The sequence below is a fragment of the Loxodonta africana genome, chromosome 12 (genome assembly GCF_030014295.1).
Source record: "Loxodonta africana isolate mLoxAfr1 chromosome 12, mLoxAfr1.hap2, whole genome shotgun sequence".
Classification (NCBI taxonomy): domain Eukaryota; kingdom Metazoa; phylum Chordata; class Mammalia; order Proboscidea; family Elephantidae; genus Loxodonta; species Loxodonta africana.
In genome coordinates, this window is record NC_087353.1 from 55,713,130 (window position 1) to 55,739,233 (window position 26,104).

General features: G+C 50.5%; 1 protein-coding gene, 1 long non-coding RNA gene and 1 other non-coding gene across 8 annotated transcripts; 2 read left to right on the forward strand and 1 right to left on the reverse strand.

Annotated features, from left to right (window-relative positions):
- The first annotated feature begins 88 nt into the window (after nucleotides 1–88).
- Nucleotides 89–24,768, forward strand: CCNF (cyclin F). Of its 5 annotated transcripts, none has more exons than XM_003417670.4 (17): nucleotides 89–153; nucleotides 1,890–2,044; nucleotides 3,263–3,369; nucleotides 4,583–4,650; nucleotides 6,819–7,012; nucleotides 8,520–8,573; nucleotides 9,216–9,320; nucleotides 9,606–9,683; nucleotides 12,763–12,914; nucleotides 14,282–14,446; nucleotides 15,843–15,966; nucleotides 16,189–16,369; nucleotides 17,164–17,251; nucleotides 19,762–19,861; nucleotides 20,002–20,129; nucleotides 21,753–21,922; nucleotides 22,724–24,768. In XM_003417670.4, exons 1-17 carry the CDS (start codon nucleotides 138–140, stop codon nucleotides 23,188–23,190), a joined length of 2,352 nt encoding a protein of 783 aa, XP_003417718.1. In that variant the 5' UTR covers nucleotides 89–137; the 3' UTR covers nucleotides 23,191–24,768. The 5 variants fall into 5 exon arrangements, with proteins under 5 accessions (XP_003417718.1, XP_023413277.1, XP_010595702.1 ...); XM_023557509.2 differs by lacking the exon at nucleotides 89–153 and adding an exon at nucleotides 182–328; XM_010597400.3 differs by lacking the exon at nucleotides 89–153 and adding an exon at nucleotides 391–1,026.
- Nucleotides 666–795, forward strand: LOC111752717 (small nucleolar RNA SNORA14). Its single transcript, XR_002787616.1, has one exon. It is a non-coding gene; the product is annotated as a small nucleolar RNA SNORA14 (small nucleolar RNA).
- LOC135232953 (uncharacterized) lies at nucleotides 24,065–26,085 on the reverse strand. Of its 2 annotated transcripts, XR_010323595.1 has the most exons (3): nucleotides 25,812–26,085; nucleotides 24,778–25,288; nucleotides 24,065–24,692 (listed from the first exon to the last, which is right to left on the reverse strand). It is a non-coding gene; the product is annotated as an uncharacterized LOC135232953 (long non-coding RNA). The 2 variants fall into 2 exon arrangements; XR_010323594.1 differs by having other exon boundaries at nucleotides 24,778–26,085.
- Between the last annotated feature and the right edge of the window lie 19 nt (nucleotides 26,086–26,104).

Genomic DNA, 26,104 nt, shown 5'->3' on the forward strand with positions numbered 1-26,104 from the left:
CCCGCCCCTCGGCGCCAGCCAATGGGAGTGCCGGGAGCGTTTGAAAAAATAGGGCGGGCCGCAGGCGGGGTCTGCGCCTGCGTGGCTCGGTCCCAGCTCGGCACTCACCGGCTGGCTTGGCCAAGCGGGCGGTGGCGATGGGCAGCGGCGGCGGTGAGTGCTAGGCGGCAGGAGCGGGCCCCAGGCCGGAGGGTAGTGTCAACGGAGGCCGGTCCGGTGCGCCAAGGCCGAGCCCAGCCCGCCCGGCCGCGGTTTAAATGCCGGGTTGGCGCCCTCGGCTGGGACGATCGGGCCGCGTGGACGAGGGGCCGGTGCGAGCGCGCCGGGGGTAAGCTCCCCACCCGCTGGGCTCCCCCTGCGGAGCTGGGCCACCGCTGACGTCCTCCGGGGGTTCGGCGTGGGCAGGGGGCGCCAGCACCGGCCACCCAGCGCGGACTTCGGCCAGGTCCTTTGGCCGGCGGGGCGCAGTGGGACCCCCTTCGTGTCAAACCGTGCCCCGGAGCCCAGCACGTGTCGGGGCTGCGACCTCACTGCTTGTTATGCTGAGAAGCATTAGCAACGGCCTTCATAGAGAATGAGGAAAGCCTTCGGTAGAATCCCTGTGGGCGTTTGCTTTTTGCCCACACTTAACTGTTGGTAGGAAGACATAGCTGAAGAGAGAGGGATAGCATTCTTAAACCCCTTGGTGGCTCAGCTGTGCTTCAAAGATATGAGCGAATGCTGCAGAAATAGCAGGGAGATCCAAAGGGCTGCGCAGGGCCTGTGGCTCAGCCTTATTTCATACTTGCCACATCTCTTAGGAGAAGTTGAATTTGCACCAAGACCTAATGATCTGCTTTGAATTTGGAAAGCATCTTTTTTGGCAACAATGTAGAAGAGCAAAGAGAAGGAGTGGGGAGGCAATTGCTAGAGCAAAATCCCTGGGGAGGGAATGGGGTCTACCCAGCTCAGCTGGAAGAATTCTCCCTAGATAGGGCAGAGCAGTCTCTTCCACCCGGGACAGGTGGAAAGGAAGGGAGTAAACAGGTAAGTTTGTAGGTGGCGTGGCAGGATCTTGAGGTTCTGTCTGAGGATTTCTATCTTCCTATGAAATGAGATGTAATAAGGTTATATGGTTAGAATTAGGAAAGAGTTGCTGGAATAGAAGTAGCTGTGCCATCCAGGACACATGGATGGGCAGCCAAGTGAGTGAAGGGCCTGTCTCACCTTTAATGACAGCACCTGTGTGGGTCTGGGTTTTGTGCTGGGATCCCCACAACAACTTGCTGAGTAGCTGTCATCTCCCCATCTTACAGCAAAGGACACAGAGACTCAGGCTGGACAGCCCCTGACTGCCATTCAGTGGGCTGCATAGCCCGGCTGTGGATCAGACCAGCCTGGCCTGGCTTCCATGTCTCAGCTTTTCTCTGCAATGCCCAAATTCCTGATTCTGGACTCAAAAACCAGACTCTTCAAGGCCACAGATATTGATTGGACACGAGACTTTTTAGTCTTGTGAAAATAGAATTAAATAAACCCAGTAAGGAGGGTCTGAGGGGCTTCCCTGAGTAAAGTGCAAGGACAACTGTCACCAATGTTGGCTGGTTTTTTCCTTCCCAGTTGTCATCTGGGTTCCGAACAACAAAGTTTCCTCATAGCCAAGTGACGTGATATCCACCATTGCTGTAAACATTTGCTGAATGTGTGAAGGAATGATTATGTCTTCTCTAATTCATTTAACACCACTCTTTTACTTAGCCTTTTACTTGGAAATAGAAATATGGCCAGTTTCTTCTTTTGTGGGGTAGGGGACAGTAATGTCTCAGTCATCTTCAGATAAAACTTTTCACATCATCTTAGCTCCCTTCCAATACATTGCTTATACCATCCAGGTTATTTTTTTTCTTAAGTGATCCGTTGTAGGTGCGCCAAGTGCTTCTGTTATCCTACAAAGCGAAGAATAAGAAAGAGACCCCGAAACCTAACCATCCTGAGTCTCCCTGAAGATGTGCTCTTTCACATCATGAAGTGGCTTCCTGTTGGGGACATCCTCGCTGTCAGAGCTGTAAGTGGCCCCGGCATCGTGTGTCATTCTAGTGAGTCCCTGTGTTTTAAATGTCAGAAAATGTGGGCTCTGAAGAGGGCAGAGGGCACGAGAATGGTATGGTTAGTACTTGCTTGAAGGTTTCCCATGGCAAGAAAGCTTAAATGTGCACTATAAGCCTCCACTCTGATAGTTCACCACAATACCTATTTCAGTTGGGAGAGCACCTTTTGATGGAGGTGAATTTGCATCACTTAAGACATAAAATTGTATTAAAAAGAATAAAAATATACCTTTGAGGTCAAACCCCATGTGACATTCAGCACTGAAAGGGACCCTAGTAATTATTTTGTCAGTATTGGAACCATAGCATCAAAGTCACTCACTTTGAGTGACTTGTTATTAGGTGCTGTCAAGTCAGTTCCAACTCCGGGCAACCCCATGTAACAGAGTAGAACTGCCCCATAGGGTATTCTTGACTGTAATCTTTATGGAAGCAAATCACCAGGTCTTTTCTCCCATGGAGCCACTGGGTGGGTTTGTACTGCCAAGCAGCCAATCGCTTAATCATTCCACCACCAGGGCTCCTTGAATGACTTAGCAAGGTCAGACAGCGAGTTCATAGGAAGTCTCCAACAAGAACCCATGTCCCTGACTCCCAAAGCTGCTTTCAGTGTGGTCACATGTCACTTGACCAAGCCCACCGGCTGCTGTGTTTCTGCAGTGGGAAGTTTCCAGCCTGAAATGCTTGCTTGAACTGGTCCCTTCCTGCTTCTGCCCAGGGCAGAAAGCTCCACGTTTCTACCTAAGGCTGCTGCCACGTTTGTGACAGTCTTTCTTTGAGCTCCCATGACCTCCAGGCTCCATGCCTCACTCTCTCTAGCAAGACCCCAGGTAGAGAAGCACAAAGCAGCATGCCCTACCTGCCTGCTTTAGCATTGGCTCCTTGCAGGTGTACACCTTGGCAGAGGTATTGTCATCTCCTCTCTCCCTAGGTGGTTATCCCCTCCCCAGGACCTCTGTCCCCACTTTAGAGCCACAGAGAAACTCACATCTAGGCTATCTTCTGAGTTGAAAGCAACTATAATTTTTATACACAGACTGGGGTTTTTACTATTTGGGATTGGAAGGGAGTTGGGGCACCCTGTAAGAGGCAACTTCTTGTCTTCAAGAGCCTCTTGGAGTGGGTCTTACACATGGCCCATGATGACCCACCACCTGGCTTCCGTTGCTCTGCAGGTACACTCCCACCTGAAGTACCTGGTGGACAACCATACCAGCGTGTGGGCCTGTGCCAGTTTCCAGGAGCTGTGGCCTTCTCCAGAGAACCTCGAGCTGTTTGAAAGGTACCTGTCCCGAGAGTGGCTTTATCATCTCCCACCCTAGGTCCTCCTCTGGCTTGGGAGCATGTTCTGTGGCCCAACTCGGCCACGACATTGACTGACCACCAAGGGTGCAGCTGAGGATGGTAGATATGCTGTGAGTCACACAACTTCAGAAGCAGCCATGTATCATAAACCATACCGCCCACATAGGCCTGGCACTTTTATTAGTCACTGTGGGATCCCAGCAGTCCTGGGACCCATCCCATGTGACTCAGACACAATGAGTCAGCTATGTGCAGAGACACTGCTCCAGCCTTTTTATCTTTGATCAGAACCAAGGGATTTAGGTTCTGTTCTGTTTCACTCACTGACTGGTCCGCTACCTGGCCATGTCAGGATCCAGAGGGGATATGAGGGCACCTGAAGCCTATAAGCAACATCCCCTGCCCCCCGCCTGCCACACACACACCAACCACTAGGCTAACAGTCCAAGTGTGCTGATGTCCAGGCAGGCTGCCCTTAGACCCGGGATCGGCTTGAGCTTCCTCATTAATCAACCTAGGAAAGCACAACTCTGGAGGGGCTTCTCCTCGCCTAGGCTCACATACCTAGTGAGGAAAAAGCTAGGAGGAACCAGATGAGGGCTCGTTGGAGAGCTCACTCCTCCTCCTGAGCTGCCTAAAACCCAGCCAGAGCCCACGGTACAGGGTGCCAATATCGCTTTGGCTGCGCTCGAGCTGCTTCTGGAAAATTAATGTGTATGTTTTCTTATTGCAAGATAATTCACATACCATACAATTCACCCACTTAAATTTACAATTCAGTGGCTTCTTGTATATTCACAGAGTCGTATGGCCATCACTTCTGTCTGATTCCAGAACATTTTCATTAACCCAAAAAGAAACCCCGTACCCATTAGCAGTCACTCTCCATTTTCCCCCAAGTCCTAGGCAACCACTACTCTACTTTCTGTCTCTATGGATTTGCCTATTCTGGACACTTCTTATAAATAAAATTATGCAACATGTGGTTCTTTTGGGTCTGGCTTCTTGGATGTATCATAAAGTTTTCAAGGTTCATCCATATTGCAGCATGTGATGGACAATTGATATTTGACTGTTTTCTAGAAAAAAAAAAGTTCAGGAAAAACAAGCATTCCATCTCTAAGTGGAATGGTAGTACATAATCCTTTGTGGAATAAAATATGGTGATATTTATGTTCTGAATGTTTTAGGGCTGCTGAAAAGGGAAATTTTGAAGCTGCTGTGAAGCTCGGCATAGCCTACCTCTACAATGAAGGCTGTAAGTGCTTTCAGGGAGGAGGCCGTGGCTTCCCCCGTGGGGACTAATGTTTTAGAATGAGAAGCAGTCTTTGCAAAAACAAATTGGTGGTTGCTAGGGGCTGGGGGAGAAGGAGAATGGGGAGTTATAATAAGGAAAGAGAAAGAGACTTTGTGTTGCATTCATATGTTTTTTAAAAAATGCTACATGATTACATTACCTCAAAGCTTTATAAGTAGGGGTTATAATTTTTCTCCCATTATAGTAGCTTTGAGCTTTCATAAATTTCCAATTTAAACAATCTTTGTATGGCCTATTATGTTTATTTAAAAAAAATTAAACGTGCAATAAAACTGCAATTTGAGTTAAAATATATATATATTACAATTGTTATTTTACAATTGCCTTTTTAAAATAGTATTTTTAATGATGTCTTGGTACACTTCACTCTGGTTTATTAACTTAACTACCTTTAGGTATTCCACTGTTATTCACAGGTTAGCTATCCCTCCTCCGACCGATGGGCATTTTCATTGTGGCATATATAGACGCACTGTGGGGCACTTCTACACTGTCACATGGGGTCTCTCTGAGCCCGAATTGACTCAGCAGCACCCAACAATAAGTACATTCACAGTGTCATGTAACCATCACCACCACCTGTGTACAGGCTTTTTCTTGCCCCCAGATAGAAACTCAGGGCCCATCATCCGGAACCCCTCCGCACCTCCCACAGGCCCCGGGAACCCCTAATCTTTTTGTCTCTATGCATTTGCCTATGTAGATGTTTCAAATAAGTGGGATTATACAACATTTGTCCATATGTGTCTGGCTTATCTCACTGAGCAAACCGTTCACTTTTAAAGAGTAAAGAATGGTTCTGAACAGACACAGAATTGGGAAACCAGCCAGCCCTGCCCAGCCTCCTCCCTGTATGTAGTGAAGCCCACAGCCCACATGGGCATGGGCGCCTGTCCTCAGCCACCGTTTGTGGGGCACATCTGCTCTAGAAGTCAGAGACATGGGCAGCCACTGCTCCAGGTGTGAAGCAGGTGACGGACAAAGATTGTATGACTCCAGTGGGCACAACGGCTAATCACTTACCTGCTGACCGAAAGGTCGGGGATTTGAACCCACCAGTGGCTCTGTAGGAGAAACGACCTGATGATTTGATCCCATAAAGATTACAGCCTAGGAAATCCTATGGGGAATTTCTACTCTGTCACACAGGGCCACTATGAATCGGAATTGACTGCATAGCAAACAATGACAGTTTTATGAATTCTCTAGAGTAGGCAAATGCAGAGAAACCAAAGTTTGTTAATGGTTAGGAGGAGCAGGTAGAGGGGGCGTGGGAGGGGGACTCGGTGCTTACGGGGCACTGAGTTTCTGTTAAAGGAGATGAAATATTTGAAAACAGATAGTGGTGATGGTTATATAATGTGGCAATGTAATTTATCTGTTGTTGAAAATGTGCACAGCAAAAGAATATTCACAATGTTGTATAACAGCAAAACCATATACCAGTAATTTCTACATGTAATCAATTCAGTGACATTGAGTACATTCTTCAAGTTGTGCAACCACTCACCCTCCTTTTCTGGGTTATTCCTACCCCATTAACATAAATTCACTACCCAATAAGTTTCCTATCTAACCTTTCAAGTTGCTGTTATCAATTTGATCCCATGTAGATCAACAAAGACATTCTTTACTGGTTAAGCTAAGCTATTGTTTGGTTTAAAGAAGACTTCAGGGGATATTTTTTCGTTTAAGATTTAAAGATTGTCTCAGGCCAATAGTTTCAGAAGTTCATCTAGCCTCAGTAGCTCCAGAAAGTGGATTCTATATTCTGTTTCACACTTTCCCACCTTTAGATCAGGATTCTTCTATGGAATCTTTTATCAAAAAGATGGTGACCATAATTAATGTCACTGAATTGTATGCTTAAAAATGGTTGAAATGACAAATGTTTTGTTATATTTATATTTACCATGATAAGAAAAAAAAAAAAAAAACCTGTCCTATACCTGTAACAAAGGAACAAGCCCTCACCCTGGAAGGAGATTTTCACCTAAAACCCCAGCAACTTTGAGCTGCAGTGGGCTGAGGTTTTGAGACTTTCAGAAATGACTGTGGAGAACATTCTGGATCCCATGCCCCGGGGCACCTCCTGTCCGTCTTTGCAGTGTCCGTGTCCGATGAGGCCCGTGCGGAAGTGAACGGGCTGAAGGCCTCACGCTTCTTCAGCCTTGCCGAGCGCCTGAACATGGGTGCCACACCCTTCATCTGGCTCTTCATCCGCCCACCCTGGTCAGACTCCGGGAGCTGCTGCAAGGCTGTGGTTCACGGTAGCCTCCACACCGAGTGCCAGCTACAGAGGGTGAGTGACACGTGGCACCAGGGTTCGCACTGCCATCTGGGTTGGTGAGCACGTGGGTGGCTGCGAGGTGGGAGCTGACTCCATTATGGAAGTTAAAACTAGGCCTGAGGGCAAGTGGAGGTGGAGAAGCTGAGGGGGGCAGATATGGAGGAGGGGGTGGCAGAGCAAGGGGCCAGGGCTCAGATGAGGGGCCAGCTGCAGAGTTCTGGGTGGACATGCAGGCTCACTCAGTTAAGAGCTTGAAGCTGAAGTGAGGGCTGGTACTCTGCGTTGGGGGGTGGGTCGGGCAGCAGGGCCACAGGCAGGGGCCACGAGGATGCCAAGACAGGGCAGAGTACCCTACTGGACATTGTCCCTGCAGAGAACCCCACTTCCCCTCCTCTCCTTCTTAGTCATCTAGTGCTGCTATAACAGAAATACCACAAGTGGATGGCTTTAGTGAATAGAAATTTATTTTCTCACAGTTAGGAGGCTAGAAGTCCAAATTCAGGGCTCCGGCTCTCTTCCTCCGTCGACTCTGGGGGAAGGTCCTTATCTCTTTTAGCTTCTGTTGCACAGTTCCTTGGTGATATTTGTGTAGCATGTATCTTTTCCTCTGTCTTGGTCATCTAGTGTTGCCATAACAGAAATACCACAAGGGGATAGCTTTAACAAAGAGAAATTTATTTTCTCACAATCTTGTTAGGTTACAAGTTCAAATTCAGGGTGTCAGCTCCAGGGGAAGGCTTCCTCTCTGTGTTGGCTCTGGAGGAAGATTCCTTGTCCTCAAACTTCCCCTGGTTGAGGAACTTCTTAGGCTCAGGAACCCTGTGTCTAAAGCATGCGCTCTGCTCCTGGTGCTGCTTTCTCGGTGGTGTGAGGTCCCCCACTCTCTGTTTGCTTCCCTTTCCTTTTATCTCTTGAGAGATAAAGGTGGTACAGGCCACACCCCAGGAAAACTCCCTTTTGGATCTGGGAGGCAACCTGAGTAATCCCTTTAACCACAGGCAGAGATTATGATCTATAACACATAGGAAAATCACAAAATGGAGGACAACTACACAGGGCCTAACCAAGGTGACACATATTTTGGGGGGACACAATTCAGTCCATTACACCCTCCATTTGTGCTTCCTTCTCTATGCCTGTTATTGCTGGGTGCCATCAAGTCTATTCCAACTGACAGCGACCCTGTATGATGGAGTAGAACTGCCCCATAGGGTTTCTTGGCTATAATCTTTATGGAAACAGATCGATAGGCCTTTCTCCCACACAGCTGGTACATGGGTTTGAACCACCGATCTTTTGTTTAGCAGCCTAGTGCTTAACTAGCAGCGCCTAATCAGCTCTCTGTATCTCAGGAGTGATTGGTTTAAGATTCACGTTATGCTGATATGGCCTCATTACTGTAACAAAGTCCAATTCCCAAATGGGATTACAGCCACAGGTACAGGGGTTTACGGTTTACAGCACATATCTGGGGGGACACAGTTAATTCCACAGTGCCCATCTTCCTCCTTTTCTCCAGGCCCATCGCGCAGCCATCCTGCACTGTCTGGGGAGGGTGCTGAGCCTCTTCGAGGTGAGTGGGGTGCTCGTTGCACATGGATGTGGGTCTGTCACCACATCCCTGGCTCAGGTGAGCATGGGGCCAAATGCTGCAGCAGTACCTCATCTGTGTGCTACTCCCCCAAGAGCCAGAAAGGAAGTGAAAGGAAATCCCAGAGCCACAGACCAAAAACCAGCTGCCACAAGTTGACTCCGACTTATGGCAATCCCGTATGTGTCGGAACAGAACTATACTCCCCAGGGTTTTCATAGGGAAAATTCTTAGGGATGATTTTTGGAAGTATAGGTTGCCAGGCATTTGTTTCTACTCCATCTTAGTCTGGAAGCTTAACTGAAACCTGTTCAGCATCATAGCAACAAGCAAGCCTCCACTGACAGGCAGGTGGTGGCTGCACGTGAGGTGCATTGACTGGGAATCGAACCCAGGTCTCCCACATGGAAAGTAAAAGTTCCACCATCGAGCCCCACTGCCCTCAGTGTATCAGAGAAGCCGTGTTTGCTCTGATTTTTATTTGCTTGCTCACTAAAGACAGAGCAATGAGTGTGATGACTTAGAAGCTGGTGGCTGGCACAGCCACGGTCCAAGGGGGTTGCAGAATGACTTAGCGGACGGACGGGACAAGGGAAGAATGCACCGTGCTTGCGCTCATTGCAGGATGAAGAGAAGCAGCAGCAGGCCCTTGCCCTGTTTGCAGAGTCCGCCAGCCAGGGCTGCTTGCCCAGCGCATACCTGCTCTGGGAGCGTGACCAGAGGACAGAGGTGAGTAGACGCAGGTGCAAAGGAGCTGCCTCTAAATGGACCCTCAGACGAGGCTCTGTTGGCATCAGGGAGGACCTTTCACCAGTCCCAGGCCCCTCGGGCCCAGGGGCCCCTTGTCAGTGAGGTTTTGGCATGGCCCGGAAGTGACTACTGCCATTTGGGAGACAAGGGCCTGGGTTCCAGTGAGTCAGGGGCCTCTGGGGCTGTGGGGTGAAAATGTTTAAGAATGCACTGTCAGTTCTGTGTTCCCCCAAGGCATGGTATGTAAAGACTCTCTGTCAACAGATGTCCGATCCTGGAAGGTTCCTCCACAGCTTCCGGAAACTCAGGGACTATGCTGCCAAAGGCTGCTGGGAAGCACAGGTAGGCCTGGTGCCATGGAGGCAGGGTGTGTGGGACCCTTTCTTGGAGGATGTGTGGGAACATGGGGGCAGGAGGAGGGCAGCCTCTTTCTCCAAGGCCACAACCACCTGTCAGAATCTTCTTTCTCTTTATTTTATTAAATTAAATTTTCCTTCGTAGTATCTAGTGCTGCTATAACAGAAATACTATATGTGCATGGCTTTAACAAACAGAAATTTATTTTCTCACTGTTTAGGAGTCTAGAAGTCCTGATTCAGGGTGCTGGCACTAGGGGAAGGCTTCTCTCTGTTGGGTCTGGGGAAGGTTCTTGTCTCTTCAGCTTCCGTTTCATGGTTCTTTGTAGATCTCACGTGGCATTACCCTCCCCATCTGTGCTTGGTTCAAGTGCTGTTTTAGATCTCAAAAGAGATTGATTTAAGACACGCCCTACACTAATACTGCCTCATTAACATGCAAAGAAAACCCTATTCCCAAATGGGATTATAAGCACAGGTATAGTAGAATTTACAACACACATTTTGGGGGCACATAATTCAATCCATAACAGTAATTAATTCCTTTACATGGTTGGAGAATCAAAACAGTATTAAAAGGTAACGTGTGGAGCGTTCTTCCACACCTGTGTCATCTACCTGTGCCTCCTCTTCCCCTTCACAGGGTCTGTGAGTTTATTTATTTTTTTTAATTGTGGTAAAATATAAAGCATGTGTGAGTTTCTGGTCAGTCTTTCCAGTACTTCATTATGGATATGCCATCGAACACAAATTACCGTTCTTAGGTTCCCCCTTTCCTGTATGAACGGTAGCATCCTCTATAAGGAGCCCTGGTAGCACAGTGGTTAAGTGCTGGGCTACTAAAAGGTTGGTGGTTTGAATCCACCCAGCAGATCTTCAGGAAAAAGACCTGGAGATCTACTCCAGTAAAAATCACAGCCTAGAAAACCCTATGGGCAATTCTGTTCTGTCACATGGAGTCGCTATGAGTCGGAATCGACTTGACGGCACCCAATAGCAACAGCATCCTTTATACTCTGTTCTGTCCCTGCCTGTTCTCTTTAACCGAGTAATGGATCTTGGAGATCTTCCTGCCTCAATACGTGTGTCCTTACTGTCTTCTCCTCCCACTGCGCAGACAAAGCAGCGTTTCTTTGGTCCCCGGTGGGTGGACATTCAGTGGCTTCTCATCTCTGCCAGAAGAAACGTTTACTTGTCACTTTGCGCATGTGTAGATGTCTCTTAGGGCAGATTCCTACGGAAGCTTGCATCTGTGATTTGACAAGCTAGTAGTGGCTTCCCGCCATAAAGGGCATTTTTTCAGCATTTCTTCCTTTTCACCAAAGTACATAGACACAGATTTATTGTTCTAATTGCTTACTCATTTTTGGAACATCAGAAAAGCAATGAACAAGAAGGTAAAAGGAATTAAAGAGGGAAGGAGGGGAGAGAGAAGGAAGAAGAGGGAGAGGGAGGGAAGAAAGAAGAGCAAGGCGAAAGGAAGGAGAGGGAAGAAGGGAAGGAAGGAGAGAAAGAAAATTGTGACCCTCTGCAAGCGCATCACTCAGAGATAAACACTGAGCATTTTGTGGTACGTTCTTTAAACTTTTTCAGGCAGACAAAGTAACCCTTTGACAACAAAGTTTTGAAATGTTCTATAGTTACATACCAAAAACTTTAAATTCTTGGAATTATCTATGATTGATTCTTCAACAGTGTCCTTCAACAGTACAATGCAATTTTTGTTGCTTCCTGTCCCCAGAGGGTAGACCCCCCCAGGGTCCGTTAGCCATGGGAGCACCACCTCTCTGTACCCCTCAGGGTCCCGGTAGGAAAATAGGAACAGGCCCAGAAAGAAAGACAGCCAGACCAGACTGCCAGGATGATTTGTGGAAAGGCATTTTGCTGAAATTGCAAAAATGCAACTAAGGAAAATGCAGCGCAAAAGATAAATTTGAGCCAGAAATGGGTGATTCATATACTTTCAAATGAAGTATAGTTTGCAAAACAGGAAACTATTGGAAGAGGCGGTCCTGGAAAATCAAAGTCAGCAGAAGGCAACTCCCAGCAGAAGTTTTTCGTGGTCGTGAACCTGGCCCCTCTCAGAGAGAGAGAGAGCGAGCCTTTACACTCTCACCTGGGGGCTGCAGACAAGCTGTTGTGTCTAGACAAACCAAAGAAAGCCCTCCTTTGTCAGGTAGGTCAGAGCTTGTGACCTGTCACCCCACTGAGGGCTGGTAGGAGAGTCCTCTAAGCTCAAAAGCATCAAAGCGATAGGTAAACAGCTGGCGAGTCACAGACCTTGTAATGCTTATGCCCAAAATGATAGTCAACAGACTTAGAAGAAATATACCTGTGTGGTTCTATTGGAAGCTGAAGCTAATCAATAAGAACAGTAAGACCCTGGTAGGCATCCAAAAGGAGTCCCGGGGTGGTTCATGTGGTTAAGTTCTCAACTACTAGCTGAAAAGTTGGCAATCCGAACCTACCTGGAGTTGCCTCAGAAGAAAGGCCTGGTGATTTACTTCTGGAAAATCAGCCACTAAAAACCCTGTGGAGCACACACATGGGGTCACTGTGAGTCGGAATCGACTCAATGACAACTAACAACAGGCATCCAAAAGCCCTGAGGAAAGGCTCAAGAAAGAGGAGACAGCTGTGCTCCATGTGCACACCTAGCCAGTGAAGCAAGGTGGAACGAGATGTTTGGGGCCAGTCCTATTAGCCAGTGTATATATTCTCTGTGTGTGTTTGGGGTGGATAGCTAGTTACTTCTGAAAATACGTATTTTTCTCGACATAGTTTTGCAGGTAGAAAGTGTGATTAAAATAGATGCTTCTATGGTTGTGTGCCATCGAATCTATTCCAACTTATAGTGATCCCATGTGACAGAGTAGAATGACTACAAAGGTTTTCCTTGGCTGTAATCTTTACAGGAGCATACTGCCAGATCTTTTCTCCCACAGAGCCACCAAGGCTCCTGTTGGGCACTTAAGCATTTGTACCACGCAGAGACCCATGTGTTCTGAGACAGGAGGCCTCACAATGCCGGCGCTTCACGCCTGGCTTGCTGTTCTCACCCATAGCTGTCCTTGGCCAAAGCCTGTGCAAATGGGAGCCAGCTTGGCCTAGAGGAGAAAGCTTGCAGTGAGATCGTCTGCCAGCTCTTCCAGGCTTCCCGCGCCACCAGTAAGCAGCGGATCTTTTCTGTGCAGAAGGGGCTCAACGACATGATGAGGTAGGTGTCCAGGCCACGGCTTCCAGCAGGCAGAGGAACAGTGAGCCTCAGGGCAGAGGGGCCCTGGTTTCTATTTAACCTCAGTAACCATCACAGGGCACCTGACGTCCCTTTACCAACCCTGCCAGGATTCCCCTGTTTGTGTATGTGTATGTTTTTCTGTATCCGTGTCTGTGTGGTGTACAACCACTGCCATCTAGTTCCAAAAAAGTTTCACCACTCCAAACAGAAACTGTATACCTTTGAAGCAATAACTTCCCATTCCTCCCCTCATCAGCCCCTAGTAACCTCTAACCTACTTTCTTTCTCTATACGTTTGCCTGTTGTTGTTGCTAGGTGCCATTGAGTCAATTCCAACTCACAGCAACCCCATGTGACAGAGTAGAACTGCTCCATTGGGTTTTCTTGGCTCTAATCTTTATGGAAGCAGATCTCCAGGTCTTTCTCCCATGGAGCCGCTGGGTGGGTTCAAACCATCTATCTTTCTGTTGGCAGCAGAGCATTTGACCATTTCGCCACCAGTACTCCTTATATTTGCCTGTTCTGGATATTTGATATAAGTTGGGTCATACAATGTTTGTCTTTTTGTGACTGACTTACTTCACTGAGTATGTTTTCAAGGTTCATCTATGTTGCGATACTTATCAGGACGTCATTTCTTTTTATGCCTAAATAATACTCCATTGTATGGATAGAAAGGAGCCCTGGTGGTGCAGTTAAGCACTTGGTTGCTATCCAAAAGGTTGACAGTTTGAACCCACCAGCCACACCACTGGAGAGAGATGTGGTTGCCTGCTTCCATAAAGATTACCGCTTGGAAACCCTATGTGGCAGATCTACCCTGTCCTAAAGGTCACTATGAGTTGGAATCGACTTGAGAGCAATGGGTTTGGTTTTGGTTTGGGTATGGATAGACCAGATTTTCTTAATCTGTTTATCTATTGACGAACACATGGTTGTTACCACTTTTTGGCTATTGTAAACAGTGCTACAGTGAACATTAGTGTACAAGTACCTGCTTGAGTCTCTGCTTTCAAGTCTCTCAGGTATATACCCAGGAGCGGAATTGCTGGGTCGTACGGTAATTCTATGTTTAAGTTTTTGGGGAAATGCTACACTTTTCCGTGGCTACTGTACCATTTTGTATTCCCACCAGCAATGGATGAGGGTTCCAATTTCTCCATGTCCTCGCCAACACTCGTGGTTTTCTGGTGGGTGTGAGCTGGTATGTCATGTGGTTTTGATTTGCATTTCCCTGATGACTAATGATGTTAAGCTCTTTTTCATATGCGTATGTCTTGTTTGCACCAGTGTCTGTTCAGATCTTTTGCCCATTTTTTACGAGGCCATCTGTCCTCTTGCCACAGGTACATTTTGATCGACTGGCTGGTGGAGGTCGCCACCATGAAGGACTTCACAAGCCTGTGCCTTCACCTGACTGTGGAGTGCGTGGACCGTTACCTACGGCGGAGGCTGGTGCCCCGGCACCAGCTCCAGCTGCTGGGCATCGCCTGCATGGTCATCTGCACCAGGTGAGGGACTCCCTCCATTTGCCTGTTCTAGATTCCAGAACTTTCTTTTAAGAAGCTACTACCTTGCTGCTTGCGGCATGTGGCTCCCTAACTGGGTCTTAGATGACGTTGTGGATTGAATTGTGCACCAAGCCATCCACGCTCAAGGCTGGGTCTAAGTGACCAGCCCCTGGGTGTCCCCTTCATTATTTAGTGGTTTCGACTTTGGGGAGTGTCGAAGCCAAGCATCCCCTGGGCAGTGGAGGGCACTCAGACTCAGCACTCGGTGTGGATGGCCACTCCACAGGGACACCTGTATCTAGGGAGCTGCTCCCAGCACGAGGTCTCGGGAGTTGGAAGGTGGTCTCGTCCAGGCACGAGAGGTGCCATTTTGCTGCTCCTGGCCCCAAGGGCAAACAGAGACATGGGAGGGACTTGAGATCACATAAAGAGCTCTCAAGTCTTCACCCTCACCATTCCCCTCATCCTTCAGTTAGTGGGCCTCTTGTCCCCACCAACTCCCTACAGGTGGCACTCACAGGCCATGGATATTCAGTGGTGGGCACACCCTTCTCCCAGTGTGGCCTCGCCTACTAAGCACTGACCAGGCCCTCCTTCTAGGGTAGCCCCACCCACCAAACACTCTGAATCACACCCACTGTGCTGCCCCACCTTGCACCCAGGCACAGGCCCTCAGAACCCTGCTCATGGTTCACCTTTTTGGCTTCAGAATTCCAATCCAGGCACTGCAGCCTTCCCTCCCTAGGAGCTGCAGGGTCCCCAAGACCAGGCAGCCGAGGATCTGGCCCCAGGCTATCCTCCCAGGGAAGGCATCCTTCTGATGGGAGCTTGACCAGTGTGTTCCTGAGCATTGGTACTGAGGGGGAGTAGAGAACAGGGTGACCACTGCTAGGGACAGTCAGAATCCCTGGGTGTGCACCCACCTTCTTAGGGAGCCTAAAACCTTCTGCCATCCAGCTCCTAGTCGGGGTGACCCCGCCTCCTCAGCTTCAGTCGTCTATGCTTGTTTGATAGATGCTGTCGTAGGCAGGGCATTTCAGTTACTAAGTGCATCATAGAAATTATGATTCTGAAGTTACTAAGAGGACAGCAAGATCATTGGGGCTCCTAGGAAGATATTTGTGTGTTTGGTTTGTTCCCTCCCACCATTCCACACTGTTCAACTAGCTCTGTTGTCTCATCCCTCTTTCCCTTCCGGCACCTTGTTACAGTCTCCCCTTTTCATGTCCCCTGGTCTTCCACAGGCAGACAAGTTCATTGTGAGCCTCCTATTGTCATGGAAGCCTGAAGAGTTTCCTCTGTCCATCCCGGAAGCTCCTGTGGTGCCCTGAGCCCTATACCTGCCACATGGGAGGTTGGGCTCAGTGCTGAGAACCCTTCCCCATGCACGTTTCAGGTTCATCAGCAAGGAGATCCTGACGATCCGAGAGGCCGTGTGGCTCACTGACAACACCTACAAGTATGAAGACCTGGTGAGGACCATGGGCGAGATCGTCGCTGCCCTGGAGGGGAAGATCCGGGTGAGCAGCCTTTCTCCTTGGCTGCTGGAGGCCACACTGGAGGGCAGGGCCAGGAGCCTTCATGTGGCTTTGAGCTTTCGGGCATGGGGCTGGCGGGGGCTGCGGGGCCAGGACCTGCCAGCTGCATGCGCCTCTCACACCTTGGCGCCCTGAGCTTGAGCGACCAGGCAGGGGAGCCCTGTGAATGCCACAGGCTCAGCATCCGCCTCCCGCTCTGTGCAGATCCCCACTGTGGTCGACTACAAAGATGTCCTGATGGCGCTGGTCCCCATGGCACGCAGGACCCAGCACCTGTGCAGCCTGCTATGCGAGCTTTCCCTGCTACACACCAGCCTCTCTGCCTACGCCCCTGCCCACCTGGCAGCTGCTGCCCTGCTCCTGGCCAGGCTGATACATGGGCAGAGTAAGGAGCTGGTGCCCAGGGGTCCCAGGGGTCAAGATGGAGATGCCCAGGACACAAGCAGGTGGAGGGAAAAGATAGAACTAAGTCCATCTCTTGGGGGGAGGGAAGCTCCTGAGAACAACCCAGCAGCAGTTCTTTCTGGGGGCTGAGATTAGAGGGGGTCCTAGCTTAACTGGAGTCCCCGAGTGGGGCAAATGGATAAGCACTCAGCTACTAGCTGAAAGGTTGGTGGTTGAAACCAACCAAAGGTGCCTCAGAAGAAAGGCCTCACTATCTGCTTCCAAAAGGTCACAGCCTTGAAAACCCTATGGAGCACATCTGCTCTGCACACATGGGGTTGTAATGAATCAGAATTGACTTGTCCGCATCTAAAAATATCTAGCTAAAGTGGAGTCCCTGTATGGTGCAAATGATTAATGGGGCTTGGCCGCTAACCAAAAGGTTCAAGGTCAAGTCCACCCAGAGGCTCCTTGGAAGAAAGGCCTGGCAATCTACTTCTGGAAAATCAGCCATTGAAAACCCCATGGAGCACAGTTCTACTCTGACACAAATGGGGTTGCCATGAGTTAGAGTCAATTAAGCTGGTTCTAACTCAAGTAGGTTCCATATTTTTGGCAGTGACTATGCATTTGTTATCTGGGGGTGTTTTCAAAATAGTAGTAAAGGGATCGTAGTCCTTAAAAAAGTCCTTAGCTCCCAGAAATGTCCCAAAGGAACAGGCAGAGTTGCTGGGGCATGAGTGCTCAGCTGCCGTTAGTACGGCCCTTTCATTCCTGGCCTGCTCTCCTCTCCAGCACAGGCCTGGACCCCTCAGCTCTGGGACCTCACCGGGTTCTCCTATGAAGACCTCGTGCCCTGTGTCTTGAGCCTTCATAAAAAGTGGTGAGTCTGTATCAGGAGGCCAGCACGGGTGGGCCCTCATGTACCATCTACGGAATCTGCTTTCTCTTGTGAGAGCTAGCAGTCAACACACACCTGCAACGTGAGTTGCATGCAAGGAAAGTCTTTCAGGGAGTTGACGTTAAAAAACCCCAGGACTCTGTCGCTGAACATTCAGTGAGTGTGTAGCAACCTCTCCCTACCCAAACCTGATTCTATAGTCAGCAAAACCTCAGAACATGGAGACCAATCCCTGACCATTGGTCACTTCAGCATATGACAAGCCTTCATCTAGTTTAGGGGTCGGCAAACTACGGCCCACAGGTCAAATCCAGCCCTCCAGCTGTTTCTGTAAATAAAGTTTTATCAGCACACAGTCATTCATTCATTCATTTCCACTTTGTGGCTGCTTTTGCGCTGCAATGGGAGAGTCGAGTTGTCACAACAAACCAAATACCTTGCCAAGCTGAAAACCTTGACTCTGGCTCTTTTCAGAAAAAGCATGCCAACCTCAGATCTAGCTGTTAAGGGTAGATAGAACCTCCATCTCACTGAGGAAATAGAAGCTGGCAGGAGAGGGGTCTCTCACCATCAAATCCCATCTGTATTGGTCTGTCCACCTTCCCCCAGTGGGCTCTGAACTAAGCTCAGCCCACCCAGGCCCATGCCCGCCACCTTCCCCAGCTGTTCCCTGGCCTGTTGCACTCCAGTGCTCATTGGTTCAAGGCACACATGCTCACAGAGCCCCACCCAGGAGCTTCAGATACAGCAATGAGCAACCAAGAGCCTGCTGGACAGTTAGGTCCAGGGGACCAGGGCAAGGTGGGCAGTGTGGTCTGTCACATGGTGAGGGGCAGCGGGAGATACAGCAGGAAGGGGTGGGAGATGGGAACGGGGGCAGGGCTCCCCGAGAGTGACATCTGGGCAAAAACTTGAAGGCAGTGCGGCAGGGACTCAGACAACCAGTTCCAGGCAGAGGGGGAGAGGGCCAGGGCCGGAGGCAGGGGCCTACTGCTGTGTGAGGCCCAGCCAGAGCTACGTGGGGGGTACAGGACAAGTCCATTTCCTGCACGGCTGTCACCTCCCCCACACCCCCTTTTCTCTTTTTGGCGGCCATGCTGGAAGGCTTGCTACCCCCACCCCATCTCAGTTCCCCTTCACTTGGGTGGCACCAGCTACTAAAATTTGTCATAGGGCTGGTTTGGGTTTTTTTCTTTCCTTAATGGAGGTTTTCTTTAAACCAGATAAATTAGAAGCTAAACTTTACTGGGTTTTTAAACTTTAAAAAAAAAAAAAAGAAACTTGAGTTTTTTGTAGTACACTTCAGTGGTTTTCAGTATGTTCACAGAGCTGTGCAAGCATAAGCATGATCAATTTTAGAACATTTCCATCTCCCCAAAGAGAAAACTGGTCCCATTAGCGCCCCAGCCCCTGCACCAGCCCCCGATAACCACTAATTGACTTCCTGTCTCTATGAATTTGCCCTTCTGGACTTTTCATAGAAACGGATTCAGACAATGTTTGTCCATTGTGTCTGGCTGGTTCATTTCGAGGTTCATCTATGTTCTAGCATGTATCAGAACTTCATTCTTTTTTTCTTTTTCTTAAATTGTTGGAGAAAATATATACAACAAAACATACGTCGATTCAACAGTTCCTACATGTACAATTCAGTGGCATCGGTTACAGTCTTCAACTTGCGCAACCATTCTCACCCTCCTTTTCCAAATTGTTCCTCCCCCATTAACAAACTCATGGCCTCCTATAGTTCCTATCTAATCTTTCAAGTTGCCGTTGTCAATTTGATCTCATATAGATAGATCTTAAAAGAGGACAATGCTCAAGGCAGACATTCTTTACATTCTTTACTAATTAAGCTAAACAATTGTTTGGTTTAAAGAAGACTTCCAGGGATTTTTTTGGTTTAAGGTTTAAAGATTATCTCAGGGCAATAGTTTTGGGGGTTCATCCAGCCTCCGTGGCTCCAAAAAGTCTGATTTCATGAGAATTTGAAATTCTGGTCTATATTTTTTCCCCCTTTCGATCAGGATTCTTCTATAGAGCCTTTCATCAAAACATTCAGTAATGATAGCCAAGGCACCACCAAGAATTTCGTTCTTTTTTATAGCTGAATAATAATATTCCATTGTGTGTAAATACCATATTGTATCTATCCATACATAAGCTAAAGGATGCTTGGGTTATGTCCACTTCTTGGCTATTGTAAAGAGTGCTGCTATGACCATTCATGCACAAGGATCTGTGTGGATGCAGGTTTTCACTTCTCTTGGGCATCTATCTGACCAGGAGCGAAATTGCTGGATCATATGCCGACTGTATTTAATGTTTGTTTCGCACAGCGGCAGCACACTTCACATTCTCATTGATTAGAAGTGTACTGTCGCCTCATGGCAGTGAGCTGAGGCTAAAAATGTGAGCCTCTTGGATTAGGGTGTCAATGCCACCCGCCTGGAACCCCCTGCATGGCTCTCCCTCACTGTTCTTTTTCCCAGCTTCCACGATGATGCCCCCAAGGACTACAGGCAGGTTTCTCTGACTGCTGTGAAGCAGCGATTTGAGGACAAGCGCTATGAGGGAATCAGTCAGGAAGAGGTACCAGGGGGAGTGAGGGCAGGGGTGCCAGGGTGGGGTTGCTGGGGGGGGTGCCAGGGTGGGGTTGCTAGGCAGGGGAGCCAGGGTGGAATGTGCTCCACATCCCCTCTTCGCATCCACTGACCCCGCCTTCTTCTTAGGTGATTAGCTACAGCCAGTTGTGCACGTTGTTAGGCATGAAACAGGAGAACCCAGAACCCGTGTCTTTTCTCAGTGCGGGGGAAATCCATGCCTTCCTCAGCTCTCCCTCTGGAAGGAGGACCAAACGGTGAGTGCACCCCACGTCCAAAACAGGGCCACAGAACATCGACACATCAGCTCCCATGTGCTGAGGCAGTGCTGTCTGAATGTCCTATCTAGTCCCTGCGTAGTCTCGGGGTACTAGCACCCCATTTTGCAGAGGTCACTAGGCTGTGGGTTGAGACAGTGCATCTGGATCCCACGTGAGGTGGAGCTGGGACCAGATCCCAACACTCGGCCTCTGCTTATGCTCTGTCTGCAGCCTTCAAGCCCACTCTCCTTCTAAGGGCTTGCTTCTGTCATTTAGCCTGCTCCCCTCTGAGGAAAGACTTCCCTGACAGGGGTTATGCCCTGCCACTCACCCCTGGGTGCCATCTTGGGCTGCTCTGCCCCACGGTGTCAATGCCACTCCTAGACATCAAGCAGAAACCCGATTCACCATCCTCAGCGCTTCCCTCCTCTCTCAACTCAGCCACGGTCACCTTGATCTCCCCTTGACCCCATGTCCCCCATATTAGTGCCTTGGCACAAACTGACCTCCTGGAATGACTTCCCCTCCCATCTTACCACCCCACTCAGAATTATTGATTCTTCAGAGCCCCAGTGAGCGAGCCCCAGTGGGCCAGGAGCTACAGGCCAGCTGCATCTGGGCACAGGGCAGGTGGGGCGGCTCTGTGATTCCAAGGGGAGTGGGGCCAGTGGATGGCCTGGGGCAGCAGACCTCAACTCCCAGGAGCCCCTAGGAAGCAGCAGATATGGACGCAGCCTGGTGCCGCTGCTGCTTCCTCCCCGGAAAGCTACAACAGTCTCTCCCTGCATCCGAAGCCAGACTGTCCAGAACCTGGAGAACTGAGTACTGATTAGGTCACTGCTCTGGGGCTGCCACTTGCTGTCCTTTTTACAGACAGCACCTTGGTTATCCAGGGTGCATCTGTGCATCTGTGATCCAGGGCCCTGGCCTCCCTGGCATGTTGGCCTTGCTGTGCAAGCCTGCAGAGACCCTCACATATGACATGGGGCAGACAGGAAGCAGTGGGCCCTGCTCAGCTGGTGCAGCAGCTTCTCCCAGGGATCACCCCCTCCACTTGTGACCCCCTCCCCAGCAAGACCCGGCCCCCTAGACAGGAGCTCTGGGCAGCCCTGCCAGGTGCCAGGCCCTGTGTCCAGCGCTCACACATCTCTTGGAATCAGACAACTGTCAGGGCCAGCACTGTTGTCCCATTTTCCAGAGGAGCCACGTAGTTGGCCCAGACCCCTCTGTGGCCAGGCAGGCAGGACCCTAACCCTGACGGGGCCTTTTTCTTGCCTAAATCATGCTTCTTCCAAGGAGCTCTTGTAGCACAGTGGTTAAAGCTCTCGGCTGCCTACTGAAAGATCAGCAGTTCGAACCTACCAGCCGCTCCATGGGAGAAAGACTTGGCAATCTGCTCCTGTAAAGATTACAGCCTAGGACACCCTATGGGGCAGCTGTACCCTGTCTTATAGGGTCGCTGTGAGTTGGAATTGACTCCACGACGACGAGTTTAGTTTGGTCCACTAGGACCCTGCTCTCAGGGCTTCTGCCTCTGCTAGCGTTATCGGAGTTGTCCATCCAGGAGCGCGTGGGCAGGTGGGCAGGGTTGCACTCACCTGATGCACCCCCTCTCCACAGGAAGCGGGAGAACAGCATGCAGGAAGGCCGTGGCAGCTTTGTGACCACCCCCACGGCTGAGCTCTCCAGCCAGGAGGAGACGCTGCTGGGCAGCTTCCTGGACTGGAGCCTGGACTACTGCTCTGGCTATGAGGGCGACCGGGAGAGCGAGGGCGAGAAGGAGGGCGATGGTAGGTGCGGCGGACCCGCCCTCCACCTGGGCTGCTGCGTCCCTCCCCCTCCGTGGGCTAGGAAAGTTTGGGGTACACTGGGGTTGTATAAGGAGTCCCTGGGTGGTGCAGAAAGTTAAATGCTCAGCTGCTAACCAAAAGGTTAGAGGTTTGAGTCCATCTAGAGGCATCTTAGAAGAAAGGCCTAGCTATCTTCAAAAAAACTAGCCCTGAAAACTCTATGGAGTGTTGCTCTACTCTGATACTGTGGAGTTGCCATGAATCAGAGTTGTTTGGCAACTGTTAGGGGTCATGTAGTTGTCCAGATGCCTTGGGGAGGAAGGGAGGGAGCATGCCCAGGTGTCCTGTAGAGGAGGGCTGGGCAGGCTGGCCAATGCCAGACCTTTGTCTGGAGGAGAACAAGTTTAGAACAAGCGTTTTGCCCGAGCCCTCCCCAGCTCTGTGGGCCTAGCTCCCCTCCAGGGCTGGTGCAGAGGCCGGTCCCCAGCGTCCTTGGGCAGTGCTCACACAGGAGGCCCAGACCGGATGCAGCCTCTCCAATTTCCAGTCGCTGTTGTGACCCTCTGGAGTGGCTCAAGTGAGTTAGACGCCATTGCGCTGTCACTCTGTCCTATCCTCAGAGTCACAAGGGCACCAGCTTGAAAGCCATCCTTCATCCCCCTTTCTACCCAGGGGGAACAGGACAGGTGGGCCAGGTTGTGGGCGTGTAGTCCTGACACAGGGTGTTTTAAGCTCATGGCCTGGCCTCTGGTCTACCCTGTGTCCTGACGCTGGCGTGACCTCTCCTGACGTGTCCCGCAGTGATGGCTCCCAGCAGCGTCCTTGATGTCACCATGGTCTACCTGAACCCAGAGCAGCACTGCTGCCAGGAGTCGAGTGATGAGGAGGCCTGCCCAGAGGAGGAGGCCCTCCAGGGCCCACCTGCCACAGCACCAAGCCCCCAGACCCCACAGACCCCAGGGGCCAAGCCCCCTCCCTGCAGCAAGCAGGGGCTGAGCAAGGACACCATGACCTCAGGGTACTCCTCTATCAGCAGCAGCACCAGTCCCACCAGCTCCAGGGATGCCGGCCCCCTCCCACCTACCTCAGCGCTGTCTCTGGGCAGCGGCTTGAACCCACACCCCTGCTGCTGTAACACCAGGAAATCATGTTTACAGTGCTGTCCCCCCAAACCCCCTGACAGCAGCGGGCACAGACAACAGGCAAAACGGAAACACACAGCAGAGCACAGTGGCGGGGGCGTGACCTTGGGCTTCCCAACACTGTGAATGCTGCACAGGTGTGTGCAGTGAATGTTTACTGGGGGTACTGCTTCACTGAGGAGAAAAAGGGAGGGGGCCCTGAAATGGATGCCACCATGTCCTCCCGCCATGGCCATTGGATGGCAGTGGGAGGCCAACTTGTCAGCACCAAGTTTCTTTCCCAGGGGGTTCCATACAGGCATCCAAATATCCAGACCTGAAGGAAACATTGAGATTCTGTCTCCCAGGATGCCAAGCCCCAGAGCAATCGCGCTGTGCTTCCTGAAGCCTGCACTCTGCCTCTCCCTGTGCCTCTTCTCCGGCAGCTTTAGCCCACATCCTGGTCTTCCCAGCCCCCACAACACCTGGGACCAGGTAGCCTGTGCAGTGTCCCCCTTCCCTTGTTTGTCCCTCCTAGTCGTGAGGGGGAGCTGCTGACAGCTTGGAGCACATCTCCTTTCTGGCGCCCACCTTGGCCTGTGGCCTGACAGCTTCTGCCTTCATTTGGCAGTGGGTCCCGTGATGAGGGGGCTGTGTCCCCTAATGTCAGCATGGGCTAGGCTGTGACTGCCAGGTCTGGGGTCCTGGCTCTGTGCTCCCCACTCCAGCCTGTCTACCTTGGGAATCTGGTCCCCTCTTCCAGAACTGCCTGCCCTTCCATCCCCGTGTCCCCACAGACAACATCTACGTGAACTCTCTGCACTGAATTTCTATGCTGCCTTTACCGTCTTTACCCTTCACTGCTCTTCTAGATGAAACAAAAGAAGACTTAAGAATCAAGGGTATTTGACAGAGACAAGAAGTCCCTGGCGTTCTTAGGCTCACCCAAAAGGGGATATCGGACTCAAGCCCCTCAAGCTATTAGACAGTTATGAGTCAGAATCAACTCGACGGCAACCGGTTTCGTTGTTTCTGCTTTTTTTAATACAAAAATAATTTTCCCCATGAGGTTAGCCAGAAAATAAAGTCATTTGTAACATCTGAGGGGACCAAGACGCAGAGGGACAGAGAGACTGAGCCTTGCAGCTGTCATGCCACACAGCATGAAGCCTGTCTCCATCCCCTCTGGTGTCCTGGAGTGATCCGTCACTGTGTATCTCCTCTTGATTCCCATGGGAAGAAAGCCAGCCATCTGCCCTTTGAAGTCATAAGAAATAACGTGGCAGCAGCCAAAACATCTGGGATGCCCCAGGGGCCAGCCATGAGGTTTCTCCCAGGTCAAGTTGACCACTGACGCACTTAGCCCACTGTGATATGCTTTTGCTTCCTCTTGAAATGTAAGAAAGAACCACTTGGCTGGTAGCATCCACAATGCTCTTGAACAGATGTACGGGGATGTGGAGGTGCTGACCTGATGGTCACTTTCCTGTCTGCTTCTCCTGTGCGCATCATGCCCCCACAGCAGCTGTCTTCTGGCCCCTGTAAGAACCCCACACCCCAAGGGGCATGGCTGGCATAAGGAATCACAGACCTCTCCTGTAGACTGCCCGTGGTGTGCGTTTTGACCTCTTGAGCCTCAGTCTCTTCATCTGTAAGATGGGGTGGCAATACCTACCTCACAGGGATGTTGTGAGGATTAAATGTGATGAGGATAGTGTCAAACAAGTGACTTACCTTCATGGTCTCGTCCTCTTGTCTGGGGTCCCTCTACCAAAATCCCAACTTGGCATGGACGCAGCTCTCTGCCTTCTCCTGGCCTGCCCCGTGGGGAGGAAACCACTCTGGGGAGCTCTGGTACCCCGTGTAGCCTCCCAAGTGCTGACTCCTCCTTCCCCAGAGAATCAAATATCTACCAGCCAGGAATGCCACCAGCCTTCCCCTACACAAAGAAACAGGTCACTGCTGAAGGACGTATCATCTTAGGAGCCTCCATGCCACCCTGGAGTTCCCTCTTTGTGTCCTCCACCCCCTCTTATGCCACCTTCCCATTGGTAGGTGCCCTCCAGTCCATTTCAACTCATAGGTACAATGTGTGACAGAGTAGAACTGCTCCACAGGGTTTTCTTGGTTGTAGTCTTTACAGGAGCAGATCGCCAGGCCTTTCTTCCATGGAGCAGCTGGTGGGTTTGAACTGCCTACCTTTTGGTGAGCAGCTGGCTGTGCCACTGGAGCTCTTTACTTTTACCTTCCCATTAAAAAAAAAAAAAAAAAAATTTTTTTTTTTTTTTTTGGACTACAAAATGGATTCATCTAATTGCTCCAGTGTTTTAAACGACAATGCCCCCATGTGTTTCCTCCTTCCAGCTACTGCCCCCATATTCCTTGGCCCTACATTTTTTGATTCTTGTTACCCTCGTCACACTGGGGCCTGCTGCCCCTCCCTCATTCCAGCCAGTGTCTGTCCTCACAATCTGCCCCCCCGCCCAGGTGTCCCCAGGGTCACTGAAGACGCCATGGCCACTCCCTCCTGGGACTAACGCTGCAATGCTTTAAAGCCCCATGTCTGGCCGTCCTCCAGGTCTAGCCTCCCACTCTCCACCTCCTACCTGCCCTGTCCTCGCACACCGCCCTGCCTTAGGCCATTTCACCCAGCCTCGTGGTCCATGGACCACACCTGGCTCTCCAAACCACCCCTGTCCAGGTGTGTGCCATCATCTCAATGGCAACACGCCCAGAAGTGAACAGTTCTTTGCGGCTTTCACACGCACACACGCTCGTCTTCAGCTACCGGTCCAACACACGCACGCTGGCTCGCTCACTCGTTCCCCTTCAGCGACGGGTTCGCCACGTGTCTCGCCCAGTGCTGGGAGGCAGACATAAACTCAAACGTTAAATGAGGACAAGTGCTCTGCAAGAGACGCCCCTAAGCGGCGCTCCCGTCCACCCATTAACCAAACCAGAAAGTTACGCGTCACCGAGGTTCCTCCCCGCGCGGCGGCCTCCGCGCGGGCCACAGCCGCAGGCACCACCACCCTCCCGGGACAGGACTTGGGGCGTGGTC